This window comes from Photinus pyralis, unplaced genomic scaffold, assembly GCF_008802855.1.
Source record: "Photinus pyralis isolate 1611_PpyrPB1 unplaced genomic scaffold, Ppyr1.3 Ppyr1.4_LG8, whole genome shotgun sequence".
NCBI classification, from domain to species: Eukaryota; Metazoa; Arthropoda; class Insecta; order Coleoptera; family Lampyridae; genus Photinus; species Photinus pyralis.
The window spans coordinates 11,717,081-11,738,289 of record NW_022170819.1 but is presented as its reverse complement, the minus strand read 5'-3'; the positions used below and the strand labels follow the sequence as shown (position 1 = coordinate 11,738,289).

General features: G+C 37.9%; 2 protein-coding genes across 8 annotated transcripts in view; one reads left to right on the top strand and one right to left on the bottom strand.

Moving 5' to 3' along the window:
- Nucleotides 1-1,255: 1,255 nt before the first annotated feature.
- Nucleotides 1,256-2,275, bottom strand: LOC116177784 (thioredoxin domain-containing protein 15-like). The gene is made up of 2 exons (XM_031496895.1): nt 2,142-2,275; nt 1,256-2,097 (listed from the first exon to the last, which is right to left on the bottom strand). The coding sequence occupies exons 1-2, from the start codon at nt 2,209-2,211 to the stop codon at nt 1,346-1,348; spliced, it is 822 nt and encodes a 273-aa protein (XP_031352755.1). The 5' UTR covers nt 2,212-2,275; the 3' UTR covers nt 1,256-1,345.
- A 3,379-nt stretch (nt 2,276-5,654) lies between these two features.
- LOC116177763 (A-kinase anchor protein 9-like) overlaps nt 5,655-21,209 on the top strand; it is a 38,566-nt gene continuing 23,011 nt past the window's right edge. For 3 of the 7 annotated variants that reach the window (XM_031496850.1, XM_031496848.1, XM_031496847.1), the window contains exons 1-10: nt 5,655-7,543; nt 7,601-8,332; nt 8,380-8,688; nt 10,830-11,021; nt 11,643-11,830; nt 11,893-11,904; nt 11,972-12,482; nt 12,669-12,785; nt 19,999-20,234; nt 20,280-20,736. In XM_031496850.1, the coding sequence (XP_031352710.1) occupies nt 7,499-7,543; nt 7,601-8,332; nt 8,380-8,688; nt 10,830-11,021; nt 11,643-11,830; nt 11,893-11,904; nt 11,972-12,482; nt 12,669-12,785; nt 19,999-20,234; nt 20,280-20,736 (2,799 nt within the window). In that variant the 5' untranslated portion in view covers nt 5,655-7,498. The remainder of the gene's footprint in view (nt 7,544-7,600; nt 8,333-8,379; nt 8,689-10,829; nt 11,022-11,642; nt 11,831-11,892; nt 11,905-11,971; nt 12,483-12,668; nt 12,786-19,998; nt 20,235-20,279; nt 20,737-21,209) is intronic. The other 4 variants (XM_031496852.1, XM_031496849.1, XM_031496851.1 and 1 more) reach the window with 4 other exon arrangements.

Below are 21,209 nucleotides of genomic sequence, written 5' to 3'. Positions count from 1 at the left end.
AAAAGACATTTGTTAATACACGATTCATGCGAAGATAAGCCCAAAGATTTCAAATGTGTTTGGTGTGGCTTTTCAACCAACAGCAATGCTTATTTTAAAAGACATCTGTTATCACATAAGACTTTCAAGAAGTTAAAATGTGCTCATTGCGATTACTCACCCAAGAGAAAGTCAAATTTAAATGTGCATCTGCTGACATACAAGACTTCCAAGGATTTAAATTGAGCTCACAATTCTTAAACTAACAATAAGGATAATTTAAAGAATCATCATTTAACGAATAACGTAATATTTTCAAAGTCTTTAATTGTGAACAGTGTAATTACACAAAAAAAAAGAATATTACGTCATTTTTGACACACTCCTCTTTGAATAACTTCAGCTGCTGTTGTAATTACGCTATAATTAGTAGCGTTCGCTTAAATCGTCACTAATTAACCCACAACCTTCTTATTTGTGATCAGTGTAATTACACTAATCACGATAAGCCTAACTTAAGGCAGCATATCTTAAATCATACCACATTCAAGGATGTTACGTGCAATATGTGCGATAATGCCACAAATATACTAATAATAAACAACGTTTGTGGGAAACATAATTTTGCATAGGCTACAATTTAGGTGAAACAAAGTAATGTACCGGCATTATGGCTCAATGGTAGAGCGTTGAGTTATAAATCCGGAGGTTGGGTGTTCGAACCTGGGTTGGGGTGAATTTTTCATCTGTGACAGAGATGGAAATTACCTTAGACCACTTTCGAGCATTCTGCCGGCTACTCCGAATTAGGTTTTCCTGCAGTTTTCCTAATTCGTAAGGTAAATATCGGAGTAGTATAGAACAACTTAAGACCTTCTGCAGAGGCACCTCTAAAAAGCATTATGCGGGGGTCACTCTGTAATTGGGCGCAAGCCTGTTGAGGGCCTAGAACAAGAGGGAGATAATAAATAATAAATAAATATTAAGCACAACACATAATTGCCTTAATCTTAATTGTTGGGCCCCTCATTAGATAATGCGTTCATATCCCAGGCAAGTTTTGTGAATTATAAAAGACATTGGTAATTATTATGTATTCGATTCAATTAATCAATAATAAATGAAAAGAAATTACCTTACTTTCTTGATCCACATCTAGGACATTTTAGTTCCTTTTCACAAACCAAATCGCCAAAATGGGATTTCCTATCTCAAAACAAACGATTATTCATTCACAATGGGTTTATCAGCAGTGCTTGTTCGCTTTTTCCAAGAAATTAGTCAGGTTTCTTTATTTATTGTGGCGCCATTGATTTAATGACTAGTAAACAAGTTAACAAATAAATTAATAACAAATATCAGAAAATTAATCTGCATGTTCGTGCAGCGCCTGTGCCTCTGACTCCCGCCATGTATTCTGTACGGTTTCGACAATCCAAGTCCAGTACTTAGATTTGCTAAAGTAATATGCCGCACATAGTACAATAAACACCCACGATAACAGTAACAGCATGTCATCTTCCCTCGTTGGAATACTGGACACAGGTCCCCCGAAATCTGCCGACGTTACAAAGGACTTATCTTCGGCGTGAACACCCGTGTGCTTCGCGATAAACCTCGAAAATAATTCGAGAGTGTACTCGGATTCGTTGAACTTTGCCACGAGCTTGCCATTATGAAACAATAGCAACGACGGGACACCAACAATTCCGTTCTGTGCATTAAATATATTATACCAGATGGCGTTTATTGCAACCATTTTGAATGTGGGAAATGCTCTTGGGAGTGCATTAAAATGGGGAGCCGCCATGCTCGAGAATGGGCAGTACTTCGAATAAAATAGGACCACAATGCAGTTGGCAGGAGTTTCCTTACTGGTTATGTTAGGGTTGGTGGAAAGATATTTAATTAACTCTGTATCGTTGACCAGGTGTACTTGAGCTGTACCGACATGAGGTAGGCATGAAACAAATTTCACTGTACTTTCATTTGAAGCTGTTGAACTATTCACAGGAGGAGTTTGTAAAGCAGGTGTCGTATTTACGTCAGGACTTTCCAAGTCTACACTACTCTCGACTGTCTCATTTACTTCACTTCGAGAGATGGTGAATAAAAGACCTGCAAATATTTAATAGAGAAGTATATTCAAGATAGATACTCACTTAAGAAGAGTAAAGAAATATGCATTTTCGTAACGAACGAGTAATGTTTACATCTCAAACTGAAATCCATATAACCTAACTTTATCAGCTGAAAATTGAAATGTGTCAAAATCGGTGGATCGAGAGTCCCATTTCGTATACAGGGTATAACAGCATTGTATATACACAGTAAGGCCAAGTAATGTTATATTATTAAGGTTTTTCGGGCTTACATTTTAGTTGTAAGAATCTACGAGAAAAGTATAAATTGAATGCTGTAGTAGCCACAGCCTACTATTTTATAAACATCAGTAAAGTTGCATGACATACTCTTTACATTTACATATGAGCGAAACATGTCATTATGATATTTGTTATTGCTTTAGGAATTCCAGTGTAACCGATTGGCCATATAAAGCTCAACAGATAGGCCATGACTTTGAGATGTCTGCTTTCAAATTTCAAACAAGAAGTTCCGTTACCGTATATTGAGACACCGTTTAAGCTACCGTTGCCAGATACCGAGCCACAATTCAATAGCGTTCCCATGAAAAAACAATCGGTTTATTATTCAACAATGTATTCAGTCTTCAATGTCAGCAATTATAACAATGGTAGTCTGTATAGGGAGGAAATGGTGGATAGATTTAGTTTTTGCCGAGTTAGCTTTTTAGAGCTCCCACAGGTTCATTTTTGTCGTTGAGTTCACTTTGCTTTGGGTGATCAAGGGTGCTGCTCATTGTAACAGAAAGGTAATGTACTTAGTTGTAATTGATTTATATTGTAGATTATGTTGCCTTCAGCTAGTTGTAATGCAGGGTAAAGTGATTCTTAAATTTGGTGTAATTTGCTTTCATGTAAAAGTGGTTCCTGTTTGATTTGTTGAAGATTGGCCAGTTATCAATTTTCATGTGTTTGTTTTGAACCCATTTAGATTGATTAGCGACTTCAATTCTTTGTGTACGAATCAGCCTTTTTTGAGTGTAATTAACCGTTTCGCCCTTGCAGAGGTATATGCCGGAGTGATAAAGATACTTAGCGGCATGTATTTCGAACGACAACTTTAGTCTAAGGTTACCGTATCCAGGATCTTAGATACCTGCTAGATTGGAGGAGGTCTGGCTAATTAATGATGTTTATTTTATGCACTTTATGTAAAGAGACTTCGGAATGTATCTTTCACACATGAGAAAGGATTGAAGGTGCTTTTTAAATCTATTTGTGATGGCCATCCTTTAACTTATCAAGTTTGTATTGCATTAACGTCAGATTTCAATCTGTACCATTCAAGAATTACTTACTCGGATTATTATTCTTTGTATAACTATTGTAGCTGTGTTGTAAAATGTGTTTAGCGTTATCCAATGTTACCTCTCATTCTCCAGATTTTCCCTCTAGATTTCACCTCTGTGAACAGTGAGTCGGAATTTTCTTTAGCACGGGGTTCTTTTGTCCGACGAGTTCTAGGGGAACCTGGCACTTTTTGGCTTTAAATGTATTCTGTCTAAATTTGTAGGATGTCTTTCGGCCTTTTGATTCATTTTTTACACTTTTGATCGGTTCTTTAATAAACTTTATTTGTGTTTCAAATTCAATTAAGCGTATTATTTGCGTTCCGCCTTTCCAATAATTAGCATGGGTACGAGTGAGTGCAACCTGGCTTTCCACAACGTAGGGGTTCCGGCCATTGTCGAGTGCGAGGTTTGTGTTACTACGCAGGTGTTCCGAGTTCGTGTTTTTCCCGCTTTCGTTAGCGCGGGAGCTGTCGACTTGGGTACATCACAACTTAGTGTTTGGGGTTCGTGAATTAACGCCCTGATGCAGGGTAGCTTTGTGTGGTTTTATTTTAATATACAATTAATTTTCACATACAGGGTGATTCCTATAGTACCTGCCACCGTTTGGGAGCGTATAGGGGGTGCCTAGGGGAGTATTTTGATATAGGACACTTGGGGTTGGAAATCTAAAATAAGGGCGCCAGAACCAAATTTATCTTCTGGAATTTCACGCCTGTATGTAGGCAACCCAACCGACCGACGTTTCGCGCGGAGCGATGCAGAGCGAGTTAGCGCGAGGAAGGGACATGGGAGGGAAGGAGGGAAAACGACAGTCAAAAGCAATAACGTTTACAAGTGTTCAACGTGGCCACCGTTGTTCTCAATGCACTTCCTACATCTAGCCAACTAATTATTATACTATTGCCATAGTGTTTATTCACTTGATACGCGTCGTTGCAGACGGGATTTCGTGGGTTTAAACAAAATTCTGATCAAGTGTCAGCCACACATCGCCGCCTGAGATCGCTCGGTGTGCACCGCCGGCCGGTTGGGTTGCCTACCTACAGGCGCGAAATTCCAGAAGGTAAATTTGGCTCTGGCACCCTTATTTTAGATTTCCGACCCCAAGTGTCCTATATAAAATACTCCCCTACGCACCACCTACACGCTCCCAAACGGTGGCAGGTACTATAGGAATCACCCTGTATACAGTTGTGATAACCTACCCCGATGATTTGGCCACACACCTTGCAGAAAAACCGCCATCGACCTATGACATGCACCGTATACCAACGTCTATTCGATGTTTTTGAAAAAGTCCCAGACCGTTCTGCACTGGTTTGAGATTCTTGTCCGATTTTCAGTGTTAAATTTCATGTCGCAAATTGGTAATTACTTAAAATTTGAATTTTGGTGACATACCCCTACGGTTAGACAACAAACTTTACGCAGCAGTATAGCTAGTACCCTAGTACTATGGGAAAAAACAAGAAACGCTCTGTATACATGCAATCGTGATAAATCTTTTGACTGTCGTTCTGTGCAGATGCTGGAAACTGGGTTTTTTTCGACAGGCAGTCGAATGTGCTTTGTCTATGGGTTATTGTTTTTCAATGGCTCGAGTAACGTGCTGTAGGAATTCACATTCAGTATGACAGTACATGGTTATAGCCTATACTAGGGGATACCTGCGTTGCCAATCCTAGTTTTGCTAATTAGTTCCTCTGTTACCTGTTCAATAGTTAAAAGCATTTAAAACTAACTTCTTGCATTTGCAATTTAACACTTACCGTTTTTGAATTTTACTACACTTGCAGCCATTTTGTCATACTTTCTTTCTTTTGTTTTGCAAAGTATAATTACAGGTAGTGATTAATGTATCCTTTTTTTTTCTTTAAATTACATGTCCCAGTTTGTTATTATATTAACATTTTACATTAAATGCTGATATTCTATATTTATTTTTGTGTTTGTGAGAGAGTAGATTATCCCTGCATGATTGTATTAACCGTTTATACTGTTAAGAAAGCACCTAATACAGCTTCGATCGTTCATTGTATCTGTTCCTTTCTTATCTCGTGCCCGCTGCCGGATGCGACGGTGCGTAAGGATACGAACAGTGGGGCCCTCTGTATAATTATAACTTTTCTGCTTGCCTTCTCACCGCCAATTTTTCCTGTTAAATTAATCGTAGACGATGCCGCGGCATTTTCATGTTTTTTAGGTACTTGCAATTTATCATTTTACGTCTAAACTTATCCGTAGATGGGTTTGATGTATTTTTGTACTAAATTGATTTATCTTTTTTTTAGCACAAAATCTGCACTAAGATCGCTGATAATTAAGACCAAAGGCTTTATCTCGGGGACCAAGACATGCATTTCATGAATTTTTGGTGACGACGTATTTTGAAGTCGGGACGTCGCTGGTTCTGCTACCAGAAATAGTTCCTTTCGTTGATCTTGTGCTGACGTGCTTTTGTGTAGAGAAAATGAAATCATGCATAACCGTACGCTGGTTTGAAAACAGCGCTCTCGGGTACAGAAATGTGCCTGCTTTAATTGCGAATCGAGTTCTTAGCGCGTCTCATATACAAGGGCCACCTCAATATCTCTTTTATTTGGCGAGATACGAAAAATGTGTGAAATATAATTTTATATGATATTACGATGTTATCCGATCGCATACTAAAACTTCCGGCATACCTTCCGGTTTAACCGGAAATCAATGGCACTTTTGTTTTTCAAATGCAATGCTTATGTTTTTTTACGATATTTGAGAAGAGTAATCAATTTGCGACAACATAAAATATGCATATGGTTGATATACAAAAAATAGAAACATTATAGTGATTCAATATGTAGAAAACTCGTGAAATCCAACATGCCTAGTCCAGTTTATATTCGTTGTATTGTTTTTAATCTTCATGAACGCATTTGGAACTGGTGGGCGCGGCGCAGTCCCGTCGAACGCCCTACCAACACTTGGTTGTAATCGCTCTTGGTCGAGCGCTCGACTCTCTAGTTGCGAGATCGCGACGGTTCTAGTCGTGACAAGGCGCGACTGCTACTCCCTAGGGCCTAGTGCATTTCCACCTTAAGTCTTCATGAAGCGTACGGGATGCATAAATGCACTAAGGATTTCTTTTGTTTAAGTCTTTTTCGTATTATTCGAAAGCTTTTGCGAGTCACGTGTCACTTTAATGTATTTGATGCAGAACATTCTAGCGCTTTATGGATCATCTGCTGCTACACTTAACAATGGCCCCACTATCTAATGTAAAATTGCGACACATCCCCATCTCACTCGCCGAAGGTTCCCATTCTCGGACCCCACCGTCGACAGGGAGAGGGTGCGAGTGTGGTGTCCGACTTTGATCTTAAACGTCGCTCAACAACATGAACGCTGCTACAACTGCGGAAATCGACTACTCTTTACGAAGGAAACATCAGATGCGTATCTATATTTGTCGGTGCCTGAATAAAGACTCATCTAAATTAATGAAGTTGCGCCTCTTTATAATTCTCACTCAACGAACGCGGTTTATGGCGCGGAATCGGTTACCGATAGAGGACCAAGCAAGAAGTGAATTAAGAACTCAAAGGACTAATCAGTAGAAATGACAGATTAGATATCGATAGATAGCGCAAATTGTTACACCTACCATTATTGGTATTCTATTTAAAATAAGAAAAAGAAAGTAGTTTTATCAACCCTATTTAAAACCTAGAGAAGGAAAGAGTCTGTTTAAAACATCAAATAAAAAATGCCATTTTCTACTTTAAAGACGTATTTCAAATAGATGTATTCGAAATAGGTACTGACTTGAGACTTGCTCATGCCTTATCACGATTAGCGCTATCTCGGTTAATGAATCCTGAATTTAAAATTACCGCTCAAAATAAAACGTTACATGTTGTCATAGCGATTTCAAATTCAAAACAAATGAGAACCATCTATCGACCTTATTGTGAATTATGGCCATTTATAACCTTGTTTTTAGCTTTTTAATATAATTTTGTACGTGTACAAAAGGCATATTTCTTCATTTTTAAAACTGCGCAGTGTTTTAACATGTTATGTGTACGAATAACTTAAAACATGGAAGATGACCGCAAGAAAAAAGTGGAAGCTGGCCGTGAAAAGGTATACTTTATTTATAGCCCATCTTAAATCATTCTAATTATAATTGCCTATTTCCAGCTAACTGCCTACAAAAAGAAAAAAGAAAAACACAAACATTCACCGCGAAGTGCTTCGGCTTCCCAAAGTGATACTTCATTGTCCGCATCCCCACCCTTGTCAGAAAATGCACCCAAACAACATACTGGAGACGTCCAGTCGGAGAGTAGTGTTATATCCGAACATTTAAGTTCACACAGTGAGAGCATTGAAAATGATAGATCACTTCAAGAAATTGAGATATCGAACGTCCCGTCAAACTTGTCATTATTTGAAAACTTGTCGTCCGACGAAAACACAGAACATATATCGCACGAGAATAAACCCTCACCATTAGATTCTAGTAACAGTACCGATCCACATGTGATAACTAAAACGAATGTAGATAGTCAAAGTAATGTACAAAGTATTTTAAACGAAATCCTTCGGAGCGAGGAATTCAAATCCGATTCGGAACACACCCTGCACCACACGGATTCAAACGAGAATAGCTTTAATCTGTTTAAAGATGTTAATTTAAATGATAGTTTTCTTGAGGAGTACGGCACGAAACCCAACGTTTACAGCACTCTCGGGGACACCTCAAAATTGAAACAGCTCGAGGAGATTATCAACGCGAAGGAAACGACAATCAACGCGTTGACCTCCGAGTTGGAATCTTGGAGAGAAATTAACTCGAGTGCTCAATCCACACCGAGCTTAAACACTTCGACTACAGACTATAAAAATTTTCCCGAAGAGTATTACAAAAAGGTAAGCGCTTCGATGGTCGTGCCTAGACTTATAGATTCATTTTCTAGATCGTAAAGTACGACGATGACTTGCAGCATCGCGACATCTTGATCCAACAGCTGACAGATGCATTGAAAAGGTCGTGTGACGAACGAGTGCAGCTAGAACGAGACAGCCAGAGTTTGGCAACCGATATCGCCGTACTCCAAAAACAGCTAGCCCATACGTCCGATTTGCTGGGGAAGAAGAAGGAGGGTGCGTTGGTTCCCATAAGGGATTGTTCTGCTCAAACTGACACTCTCGAGCCGGTAGTCACCGGAACCATTTTGCCAGATGGTGATACAACTGATGGTATTGGGATAGACACACAGCATTTTGTAAGTGGTTGATTTAATAAGGTCTTTGTAATGTTTCGCAAGTCTTTTGACAAGCCGCATCAGCGGTGCAGGGAAGTATTTAATCAGTACTATCTTTATTTGACAGGTAAGTACATATCCATTTCTATCCTTTCTCAGCCTTTATATCTTACTGTAGATATTTACCTCTTGAATAAACTGTAATAGTTCGTTCGCTTTTCCTTCTTGGTGTAGTTGTTGTAGAGATTTATTGTTTACATTATGTATTATTATTATTATTATTGATGGCCTGATGCACCCTATGGTCTAAACTCTAGAGTAACTTTAGATCATTGAAGAACGGAACAATTACTCCAAAAAGGAGTAAAAAAATTCCAAGATCTTATGAGTTTTTTGAATCACTGAAACCTTTTTGAATTTGGTAACATTGACAAAAATTAACATTTAGAACATTTAATTTAAAACATTTCAGAAAATTGTAAAAATATAAATATAAATACAAAAAGATTGAAAACTGAAAAGATTCAACAATTGAAAATATTCGACAAATTATGAAACTTTAAAAAATCCACACAAAACAACACACAATGTAAAATTATGTGTCTCAAACATTTAAGATACACAGAAATTTAAGATCAGAACAGAGATTCAAAGAATTTTAATTGTACGAAAGAGAAAAAAGCTCAGTAATATTCCAGAAAATTAAACAAATTAAAAAATAGCTAAAAAAACGAAAATTTCTTACTTTGAAATTATATTAGATGTACAAAAATATTAAAATTTGGAAGAATTTAGAAATTTTAAATCATTTCACCTAAATGTACGCAGGTTTTTTGATTTTTGATATAAAAGTCTTGAAAATGGAACATTGTACTTAGATAGGGAAAAAAAAGAAAAAAATTCACAAAATTAAGTATATTGGAAAAATTCAGATTCAAAAAGAATGTAACCGACAAATTTTAATAATTCAAAATATGTATTCGACAAATTAAAAAATTCAAAAAAGGTTCAAGTGATTCGGGAAAATTAAAAAAAGATTCATGGAGATTGAAAAAAGAGTTAAAAAATTAAAAGAGGTTCAAGTGATTCAAGATCGAGTTCAAGATATTAAAAAAAACTGGAATCCTTTTTGGAAAGAGAATTTAATGTCTTATAGGTCAATATCTTTTTAGATTAATATGTACAGGGTGTTTTATTAACAAATTAGATTAGATCCGATAACTTTGTTGATTCCAGATATTTATTTTCAAAACCGCATATTATTCACCAATCATTACAAAGAAACTTCTGTATAAATATATAGTATCATTCTGAGCGAAAATTTACAAGTTTTGACTTTACCATTTTAAGTTTGACTCAAAAGGACCACATGGCCCCTATATTATTTTTTTGATAGCAATAACAATTAATAGAAATATAAGTTAAAAGTGTCGAAAATGGAAAAATTATAGATAGGGAAAAAAGGAAAATTTTAAAAATTAAATACAATTAAAAAAGAATGAAAACTTAAAAGTTTAAATAATTAAAAATATTCGGCAAATTCAGAAACTTTGAATAGCGTACAAAGTAAAACAAATGTAAAATTATTACAAACAAAGAAGAAAACAGTTCAGTAATATTCGGATTATAAAAATTTGGGAAAATAAAAAAATTAAAAAATATAGCATTAAGAAAATTGGAAAAATTCGTATGTGTACTTACTTGGATTATAAGTGTATAAAAATATTTCAATTTGGCAGTTTTATTTATGTTGAACAACTCGATTTTCAAAAATTTGTAGAGAAATTAAACAAAATTTGAAAAATTAAAAAATCTAAAATATTAAATTACGTACGAAAGTTGAGGATAAAAGTTCAAATTCTAAACATTCGGGAACGTTCTCGAAAAGTTTGTAAAAAAATCGATTGAAAAATTCCAGAAAGAATTAAAACCAAAGTTTAAAAAATTCAAAATATTCGGAAAATTCTGGACTTCAAAATTCAAAAGTTTGTTTGACTGGACGATTGGATTATTACGGCGCATTAATAAACATCACATGAATGCAGAAATGTTCATTTAAATATTGCAATTGCTATAGTAAATACGTTACAACGACCAGAATATAGTAATTACTTGTACCTATAGGTGGTTGTTATTGCATCTTTACGAAAAACTTCTTGCAGCAATCTTCGGACGAACCTCAAGGAGACGAATCAATTTTGAACTTGGACAAAGAATGTTTATCGCTGGAGAGGACCCTCAATGCGCCACAGATTGAGCTGATGCGAGGGGTTAAGGAGTCTATCAACGCTTACGTAGAGGCCCATATGGGGGAGCATCACAGATTACATCAGCTTGAGTTGAAAAAATTGGAGGTAAGTTGTATTTATTGTTGAATAAAGCCATGGCGAAAATCATCTGCACGCATCTGCACAAACAACTTTCTTAGACGAGCAGATTACATGAAATTTTAACGATAGCTGCATCATCTAAAGAAGGAAAATTTAAGACCGGTCTCGCACAGCAAATGTGCGCATGCGCAGAGTTGCGTAAAATACATTTTCTTTAATGCGGAGATATTTTAACGCTAGGTGCATCTGATAAAGACAGGATACTTAGGCTCAACTGCGCTTTCTTAGTTGTGGAGATAATTTCAGGCGAAAATTAATGCACTCATTATCATAGGCTCGCATTACAGTGACCCTATACTACAAAAAGTGGCGAGAAGCAGCGGTTAGCTCCGCCCATCCGCCATTATGAGGCAACATTTTTGGCAAGTTTGTATTGTTAGAACACGAAATTCAAATGTTTTGCTTAAGGTCGATTAAACGAGTCAATCCAAATACAACAGACTCGCTGATAAAAAGTAAACAAAGAATATTTTCCTTTGATGGGGACCGTATACCACGTGATTAGTCAGGCCAATAAAAATCGATTGCCGCCACTGTTTGTAGTATAGTCACTGTAGCTTGCATTGCTCAACTCTAAAATTTTAGAATAAATTGGAGAACGAACAAATGGGGTACGAAGCAGAAATCGCAAAGCTAAAGGAACTGTTAAATGGTATGAATTGCCATCCCGACGATGTCGTCGCACTTAGAACAGAATTGGAAGCGAAACACGCAAAGGAAATGGAAGAACTTCGGACTTATTTTGAGAAGAAATGCGCGGAAGTCGAAAAAAAGTGAGTATACATTCATGGTACCTTAAACGCTTTTCTAATTTGCATTACTTATCACAAATCAGGAAGGATACAATGTAAGTAGCATTCGTTTAAATCAGACATGTACACGCAATTGTCTTAACACCGATTTTTATTACACAGCTATTCGGAGGAGGTGTTCAGTCAACATAGTCGTAAAATGTCCGAATCAAGTCTATGTTCAGAGTCTTTAGACTTTCACTTCACCGGATCGCATCTACCTTCAGGCCCAGGTGGCGATTCCAGCCACTTGCACATCGAGTTACCGAAAATCGAGCCACCCAAACCCAATTTTAAGGCGTTTACAAAAAGCGATTGCGTCAAACTAAAACAAGACCTATCGGATATTGTGAAAACGCTAGCCGAGTACGACTTAGAACGTATAAGTCAAGAAGATCACGCCGATTTGATAACGAGCTTGGAGAAGTGCAACCTGCAGCAGGTGTTCAAGTTCGATCTGTCCGCGTTCAAAAATAAGTGTAACGCCGAACTCGAAATTCTAAGGGAGGATTACGAGAATCGCATCGAGGTTCAAAATACGAAGAACATGGAACGAATCGATTCTCTCAAATCGGAATTGGAGGAGGCTTTGCGTAATGCGGAATTGAATATTCATACGGCCGTTCAGGAAGTGGTAAGATTTTATCTTTTAGTGGACACACTGTATACTGGCCGCTCAGTTCTATTCAAATGATACATGCAGTATGCAGAGTGCCCAACTCAAGTTAAGGAACTTGTGCATGCAGTGTTGTGTGCTGTCTTGTTTCTATGTTGTAACTAATTTGTTCATGTCGTTATTGCATGCTCCGTTACTAACTAGGCGAGTTCGGGCGAGTTTGAATTGGAAGAGGTCGTTCAAAGCTATGAACGTCGATTGCAGGAACAAGTCACGATGGCTAAGTTTGACATATTGAATGCTTTAGAGCTCCAAGTGCAGGTATTTAATGTTTCTTTCTTTAGTATAAGAAAGAGTACTCAATATAAAGTGATTCAACGCCATATAATAATAATGTTTTTTTACATTATTAAACTAATCAACTGATTGAAGAAATTACAGATTTCTACAGAGGAGCGGTGTGGTGTGTTTTCATCCATAAATAATACACATTGGTGAGGTGGTATAAATAGCGAGAGATTGTCACAATTAACTTTATAAGGTACTAGTGGTATTATATTTTGTAATGGTACTTGCCAGTGCGGTCCTAAATTTTTTCGATTTTGTAAATAGGTATACAGGGTGTTACATGACCGCATGTAAAAAAAAATCGGGTGATAGAGGGGATCAAGACAAACATTTTTTGCAAATAAACCGAGGGTCCAACGTGTTTCGTTTGGGAGCCACCCCCAAAGAAGTGGTGAAATTTGGATTTCTTCTTTCATTTTTTTCTCAGCAACCATGAGTTACAAAGATGGGTGGCACGTCTTTTAATAGGTTTTCGGGTACCTATGCCCTATCCGATTTTGAAAAAAAATTTCCAAAATTCCTACCACGAAAGGGCGCACCCTTACTTGGGGGTGCGAAAAAAAATTCTGATTTCGACGAAATTTGGTATCTGGGGGTTTTTGAACATGAAAATATCGAATCTGAAATTAGTTTTTGAAAATTCGAAAAAAAAGTACAACTGCAATTCTTGGCCGGACAACGAAAATGGAGAGAATTCCACGAAATTTGTTGTGTACATACTTGATGAGTTAAGGAACAAAATTGTCGAACAGTTTTTTAAAATAACTTTTCAAACAAAAGTTATACTCATTTGAAGATTGGGCCGTCGGTTTACAAAGTGTCCCCCGCCTACTAGTGAGTGATCTAATTACGCATCTAGTTCATTGAAAATGTCGCAAATAACAAAAAATTACGATTTAAGTCGATATTATGATTAAATGATCACAAAAAATTTGATATGTCGATCACAGTCAAGGTTGGTATATTACAGGTTGCCTCGTAACTGCAATAATGGGGATCAAGTCGTCTGCTCGTGACGTCACTGGTAGCCACTCAAATTTCGTTACCTTGTCATTACTTGTCATATGACATACGCGTAAGGTTATAAATATTGAACCTGTGCATTCAGAACCTAGAAATATTATTAAAAGGGTCGTGGAATTCTTTGACAAACAGAAAGCTGCCGTATGTGGGCATTTCCTTTGGAAAAGGCTACAGAGCTAGCTGCTGCTGTGACGGCAAATCAATAAAACTCATACCTAAATTAGGTAATGTTAATTTCAATTTCAATTATTGATGGAACGTAGCAACATTGTTGATTGGCGGTCACGATATTTACGGAAAATGAAAGAAAATGATGCTTTAGGGAAAAGCGGGTCGGCAGAAGATGAACGTGTTTAAAACTGACCGAAGCAGGAGGATCATATGGTCTCGTTGATACCGCCTATCTCATCTACAAATCGAAGACTTAAGTGTAGAGACAATATAAACTGTGACTACGCAATTGATTGTTAGATGAAGCTGTTTATCTTTCACGGTAAACACTGGTACATCAGACGAAGATTGACTGTATTATATAACGATTTATAATTACTAAATTTTAAAATATAAAATGAATATTTGTGTTTCAGTAGTTAAACGATTCAAACATCATCAAAGAACTGTAAACAATAGCTACGCATCAAATTTTCCAGCTGTATGGCTGCATGCATTTATTATTTCGTTTAAATCGTGGGATACCAGTGACGTATTCGCGCCTCGATTGCTATTGGTCGATAGTTACGAGGCAACCTGTAATATACCAACCTTGGATCACAGTATTCAAGTGTACAAATTTGATTCCAAAAATTCCGTGGGTGCGGGTGGTGCGAAAATGCGTTTTAAGTAGAGTTCCATTACAATCAATAAGCATTATTGCAAGTATCCTAATATCGAATTTTTGTGATCATTTAATCATAATATCGACTTAAATCGATGTTTTTTGTTGATCGACAAATACCGGAAATACGTAAAAAGTAAATTTAAGATACAGTTTAAGCATTTTTATTAATTAATTAATTAATCTCATTTTCCAAATATTTGAGGTTAGGAACGAGATTTAGAAAAACGGTTTTCACTTTGGGTGTTATTTGGCTACTTTTTCATAAAGAAAAAGTCATATTGTCAAAACTAGCCCCTTTGTGGAGAAGGATGCAACTAAATTAACTATATGGTTGATTCTTGTTGCCCAAGGAATGCTCTTTTCAACGATACCAAATTTGTTACAATCGGTCAAACGGTTAAGAAGTTAAAGCAGGTTATTGCAAAAACAATTGAACGCCCCACGCCATCTTTGTTTTTGAAATAACTGAGTTTTTGTTTTTATGAAAATGATAGATAAACTGGTTCTCTTTAAAAATGTGAAAAAAGAATGTTTAGTTTATTATGCGAAATTTAAAGAAAATGCAATTTTAAAATTTAAGATGGCAGTTACGCCCTCTGGTGGTCATTTTTAGAACTTGAAAATATTTTCCAGCGATTCTTCATAACCAATTTACCCAATAATTTTTTTACCCCTAAGTCATACGATGCGCCGTACCATTCACAGTTGTCCCCGTCTGAGCAAATTGCAGTGTTGCCACTGCAGAAAAGACTTTATCCCAGAACAAAGCCAATCAGCGTTACTACCCAGTTTCGCCAATTAAGCAACAAATCATTGATGAAGACCTCAACAAAATGTTGAAGGACAACATTATTGAACCGTGTGTATAGTCCAATATGTCTAGTTAAGATGGGACACCTAGATTCTGAGTCGATTACCCACAGTTGAATGCGGCAAAAAAAAAGACGCTTACCCGTTACCCTATGTATCGATCATCCTTGATCAATTTCGCGACGCTAAGTATCTTAGCTTGATCGATATAAAATCTGCTCACTGGCAGGGGTCTCTTGCTGAATCTTCTCGAGATTGTACAGCCTTCACCGTCCCGGGTAGAGGTTTGCATAGGTTTTCGTAGAATGCCCTTTGGTTTAACCAATGCGCCAGCTACATGGTAACGCAGTATTGGTAATGTAGGTGCCGATCTTTAACTGTTGGTACTATTATCTGTTCACCCAACAGATGCAGTTAACCTCCTTCCAAAAAAATCCCGGCAAATTTAAATGAACATTTTTAATTGGCTGAATTTTCAACACGCACAACTTAGTGCTGCCAATTGTAATTGCCGTATCTGAATTGACATCCTTAACGTCAAATCTGTCATTGCATTTTGTATTTACCTTGCTCCAATGTACTGGGTGACCCAATAAGACTGTTCCTCGGCCATATCTCGAGAACCGTGCGTCATATGATTAGGGGTAAACAAAATTATTGTGTAAATCGGTCATGAAGAATCGCTGGAAAATATTTTCAAGTTCTAAAAATGACCAACAGAGGGCATAACTGCCATCTTAAATTTTAAAATTGTATTTTCTTTAAATTTCGCATAATAAACTAAAAAATTTTTTTTCACATTTTTAAAGAGAACCAGTTTATCATTTTCGTAAAAAGCAAAACTCAGTTATTTCAAAAACAAAGATGGCGTGGGGAGCAATAACCTGGTTTAACTTCTTAACCGTTTGATCGATTGTAACAAATTTGGTATGGTTGAAAATATCATTCCTTGGGCAATGATAATCAACCAAAATATAGTTAAGTTAGTTGAATTCTTCTCCGCCAGGGGGCTAGTTTTGACACTATGACCCAAAATCCTAAAAAAATCAAATGGAATGATATGACTTTTCCTTTATGAAAAAGTAGCCAAATAACATCCAAAGAGGCCAGTGAAAACCGTTTTTCTAAATCTCGTTCCTAACCTCAAATATTTGGAAAATGAGATTAATTAATTAATTAATAAAAATGCTTAAATTGTATCTTAAATTTACTTTTTACGTGCCACCCATCTTTGTAACTGGTATGGTTACTGAGAAAAAAATTAAAGAAGAAATCCAAATTTCACCACTTCTTTGGGGGTGGCTCCCAAACGAAACACGTTGGACCCTCAGTTTATTTGGAAAAAGCGCTTATCTTGATCCCCTCTATCACCTAATTTTTTTTACATGCGGTCATGTAGCACCCTGTATACGTGTAGCGGCCGAGGTAGCGGCGGAAAAGAATAACTCTACTGCAGAAGGCACTGCGTTTCGTACGAGGCGACTAAACAACGTCAAGTCTGTCGCAAACCTAGCGCTGAAGTTGGAGGGCGACGGATGTTTGTGTAATGACAAGATTTTGATTTCTGTGTTTTACTATTGGCCTGCCTTAGTGAATTCCGCACGCAGGTTGCACACTTAGTAACAAGTTCTAAATTAATTTGCTGGAATTGCCAAACAATGGGCTATACCATTCACAGTTGTCCCCGTACGAGGAAATTGTTGTGTTGCCACTGCAGAAAAAGTGACTATATTGAAGACTTTTTCCCAGAACAAAGCCAATAAAGCAACGTTACTACCCAGTTTCGCCAATTAAGCAACAAATCATTGATGAAGAGCTCAACAAAATGTTGAAGGACAACATTATTGAACCGTGTGTATTATAGTCCATGGTACTCTCCAGTATGTCTAGTTAAGATTGTACGCCTCGATTCTGAGTCGATTACCCACACCTGAATGCGGCAACAAAAAAAGACGCTTACCCTTTACCATATGTATCAATCATCCTTGATTAACTTCGCGACGCTAAGTATCTTAGCTTCATCGATATAAATTCTGCTCACTGGCAGGTGTCTCAAAATCTCAAGAGAACTAGAATTTTAACCAAAATAAACCATCTTTTCCATCTCGTCATCGTTCGCCTTATTAGCACCTCCATGGGTTGCGCTTCATCGGGTACTGCAAATACCTCGTGCACCGTCAATGTCTATGGTAGTTTTCGAGATTCTCGTACAGTGTACTACACTCGTTACTAAAGGCGCAAACTTCCCGGTTGTTCAAACACGGTTGCTTTAGCCGTACATATTGAGCTACCTGCGTCAACCATTGCCTTAATCGGTGCCATTAATTCTTGTTTCCCGGAGGAACTTTCCAACGCTATCTCCCACCCGGGGGTTTTTGATATTCATCACGCTGTGTCTGCTGGAAGTGCTCGCTTTTGCCGTTGTATTTTCAGCACAACATTCATTTCTGGGTGTGCTCGCCGTGTCGTGCAGTTGTCCTTTGTATGACCCGGCTGTTTACATTTAAAACATGCATTGTACTTTTTCGGACGCGGGCATTCATTGGAATAATGTTCCTCGGACGCACAATTGAAACATCGAACAGCTCTCGCTCTCGGACTTCACCTGTGGGATCGCTCTGGCGTTTTCTTCATCGAATAATTTGTCTCGTTACGATTTTTGTGGAATGACTCGCAGGTTCGTGTTAATCTTTGTAGGGATACATATATTATGCAGTAGGTCATTGGCATACTACGAGGCAGGTTCAATAAATACACGTTCGACCGGTGTTACATATAAGCGGTTCATTTAAGCTAAACAAAATTGCCAGTACTACATAAGCAGGCATCCCACTGCTTCACAAAACGCGGTATACCGGTGGCATACCACTCCTGTGGCTGTTGACAGAACGATGTGAAAACTGCCTGCTCGACTTCAGCGTCCAAATGGAATCGCTGTCCCTTGAGTGCCTTCTTTAAGAGTCCAAAGACATGGAAGTCATAGGGTGACAGAACCGAGCTATAACGGGGGTGTTCTAATACCTCCGACCTCAGTCGCGCTATCTGTGACGTGATAATGTTACCGATATGCGGACGGGCGTTATCGTGAAAGAGAATCACGCCTTCCGTAAGCATCGCAAGACGTTTATTCTTTATGGCTGTACGCAAGCGAGTCAAAGTTTCACTGTATCGGACAGCATTGATGTTAACATGAAGGTCTTTAAACTCATGGTCCACGGTGATCGAAAAAGCAGGTACTGCTCGGTGATCGATCTTGGACGCTCCAACGATATAACCTGCCATACTGAAACGCGCACAACTGTGTATCCTACGAATATCACGAGCAAACTGTCACAGTAGACACCTACATTACCGACGACCGTCTTATGTAACTTTCTGTGGTTATAGCAAAACTAACATTCGTGCTACAGCGTTCGAACGTGTATTTATTGAACATGCCTCGTATTAAACCCGTAATTAATGCTCTTTGTTCCAATCCAGACATAATTTACTCTTTACATTCGCTAAAGGTTAAATTTAGCATGTTGCACAATCTCAGTTTGTCATGGAATGCATGATTACGTATGGTCGCGCTTCTCTCAAGGATTGACTCTTGTGATGGGGCATGTTCCCCAGTGTTTCATAAAGCATTTGTTTAGCTCTTGTTGTTCGACTTCAGAAACAGCTGCCCCTGAACGTGGTTTTGTACGCCATGCTCTGCGGGATAGGGTACTGTTTGTTCAAGCGAACACCCGCTTTATGCGATTCGATCACAAAAAAGGATTTTATTTGCCGTCGCTAAGGTCTACGCGCAGCTCGCATCAAAATTCAATCTCGCCTAGTAGCGAAGTTCGTAGATCTCCCAATGCGAAATAAAGTATAGTCTCCGCGATTAAACTTGATTATTCTTCTCCATAACTCTATCGCGATTCTTTTAAAACTAATTCTACTTTGTTTACGGGACGACTCGAAATTTAGCACGGTTCGCTCGGAACGAGTTGCTTATAAAAGAACAACCTTCACTTTTTTAAGGGTGAAAATTTAAATTTTTTGGGACCAAATTCTTTAGACGACCTTTACGCTCGAGCTGCCGCTCTTGTTTCTTTTTCCCTCTTTCGAGAACGCCGGCTAGAGAACCCTAGAATCTTGGGACTGTTCATCGCGTTCTCTAACCAACCGAAATCTACTATTCCTATATTGAAGCTGTGCGGTATAGAAAATACGAATGGAACCAACGCAACGGGACGAATCGTGTGAACTCTTTGTCACAGCTATTTGGTATCAATAACCAATTCCATCAAATCTCGTCTGGCTGTCGCCATTAAACCTACTCTAGATCACCATTCGCATGAAGCAGTACATATGAAAATTTCTCCGACCTTAATTCAACCCAAAAATTTTTTGAAAGAAACCTGACCCTTCCTGTGGGTTTCATAATTAAAAAAAAAGATAATTGCGTTGAATCTCATTATATTTAGTACTTTTTAGAATAAGAATCTGCAAGTGTTCACAGCTTGACATCAATAACTATTTTAGACGATAGCGGCGGGTACGTGCGACGATTCGGAGTGGCCCACCGAACTGCTGCAGATTCGTAACAAATTCGTTGAAAAATACGAACGCGAGATTAACGAACTGAAGGAGCAGCACGAAGAAGAGATTGCCAAGTTGAAAGAAGACCACTTCAAAATTCTCAATGGAACTGTAGAACGAGCCAGACGAAAAAGTTTGCGCGATGCGAGCGAAAACGAAGCGGAGATCATCCAAGAAAGGTTAGTTACTTACCATCACTCGCTCAACTAGCGCCTGCTTTCCAGGGACAGTTTACTGAAAACGACAACGTTGCTGCGTCAGTTAATCGCGCAGCTTTTAAAGTACTTTCGCGAGTGCGAAGACGAACTCAATAACACTCTTGTGGATGAATTGTTGAAGAAAAACATCGGTCGGAATCTGACCGAGCTCGAAATCGAGCTAAATCTCAACGACGAGTCAATTTCGCACCTTGGCGGCAAGAAGAGGGTGCATTTCACACCTAAAGTTGACAAGATCATATCGGCGACACCCGACGGCGACACGAACATCTCTTTAGACATGCGAAACGAACTTGAGGCTTGCCTCCATCGCTTGAAAGCGGATGCCAACGCGATCCTCAACTTGTCGTTGACGTTTAACAAACCACGAACGGATGATGAGGTACCGATCGATTCCACGAATCGAGATCTAAGCATCGAATTGGAGGAGGCGAAAAATGAGCACCTTGATCTTCAACAGCAGGTAGGTATTTTCTGTTTAGTGGTGCTTGTGGTTTAGGGAGAAGGGAAAATATCCATCAAAGGTTCTGGTAATGTGTTGTATTAATAATGTAGCGCATTTAAATTAATTTTTTCTATTTCGGTGTCACAATGATGATTTTGTACACAGTTGTACAAAGACAGTGATTATAGTCGTTTTTTTTGGTAACTCATCTGCATCTCTTAAGTTGGCAGTTACCAGTTAGTACAAGTAGGTACAATACTTCTATGTTTGAACTTCAAAATGTCAGTCTTACTACGCTGCCAACCTAAAACTTAACGGCATAAAAAGTGTTCCCAACATAAAACATGTTAGTTCTAATGTTCCCTATAGCTTCTGATTATGATTTTTTAAATTAAATTAAAGCACCGAAATAGAAAAAATAGTATGAAAAACGCGTGTTACAATGCTTTATTGTAATACTTCTATCTTGCGGACACTCGTGGCTACGCTTC

Coding starts and splice junctions, on each gene's coding strand:
- LOC116177784 (XM_031496895.1), bottom strand. CDS start 2,211: ATGGATTTCAGTTTGAGATGTAAACATTACTCGTTCGTTACGAAAATG. Junction 2,098..2,141: donor TATTTCTTTACTCTTCTTAA/GTGAGTATCTAT, acceptor AAATATTTGCAG/GTCTTTTATTCACCATCTCT.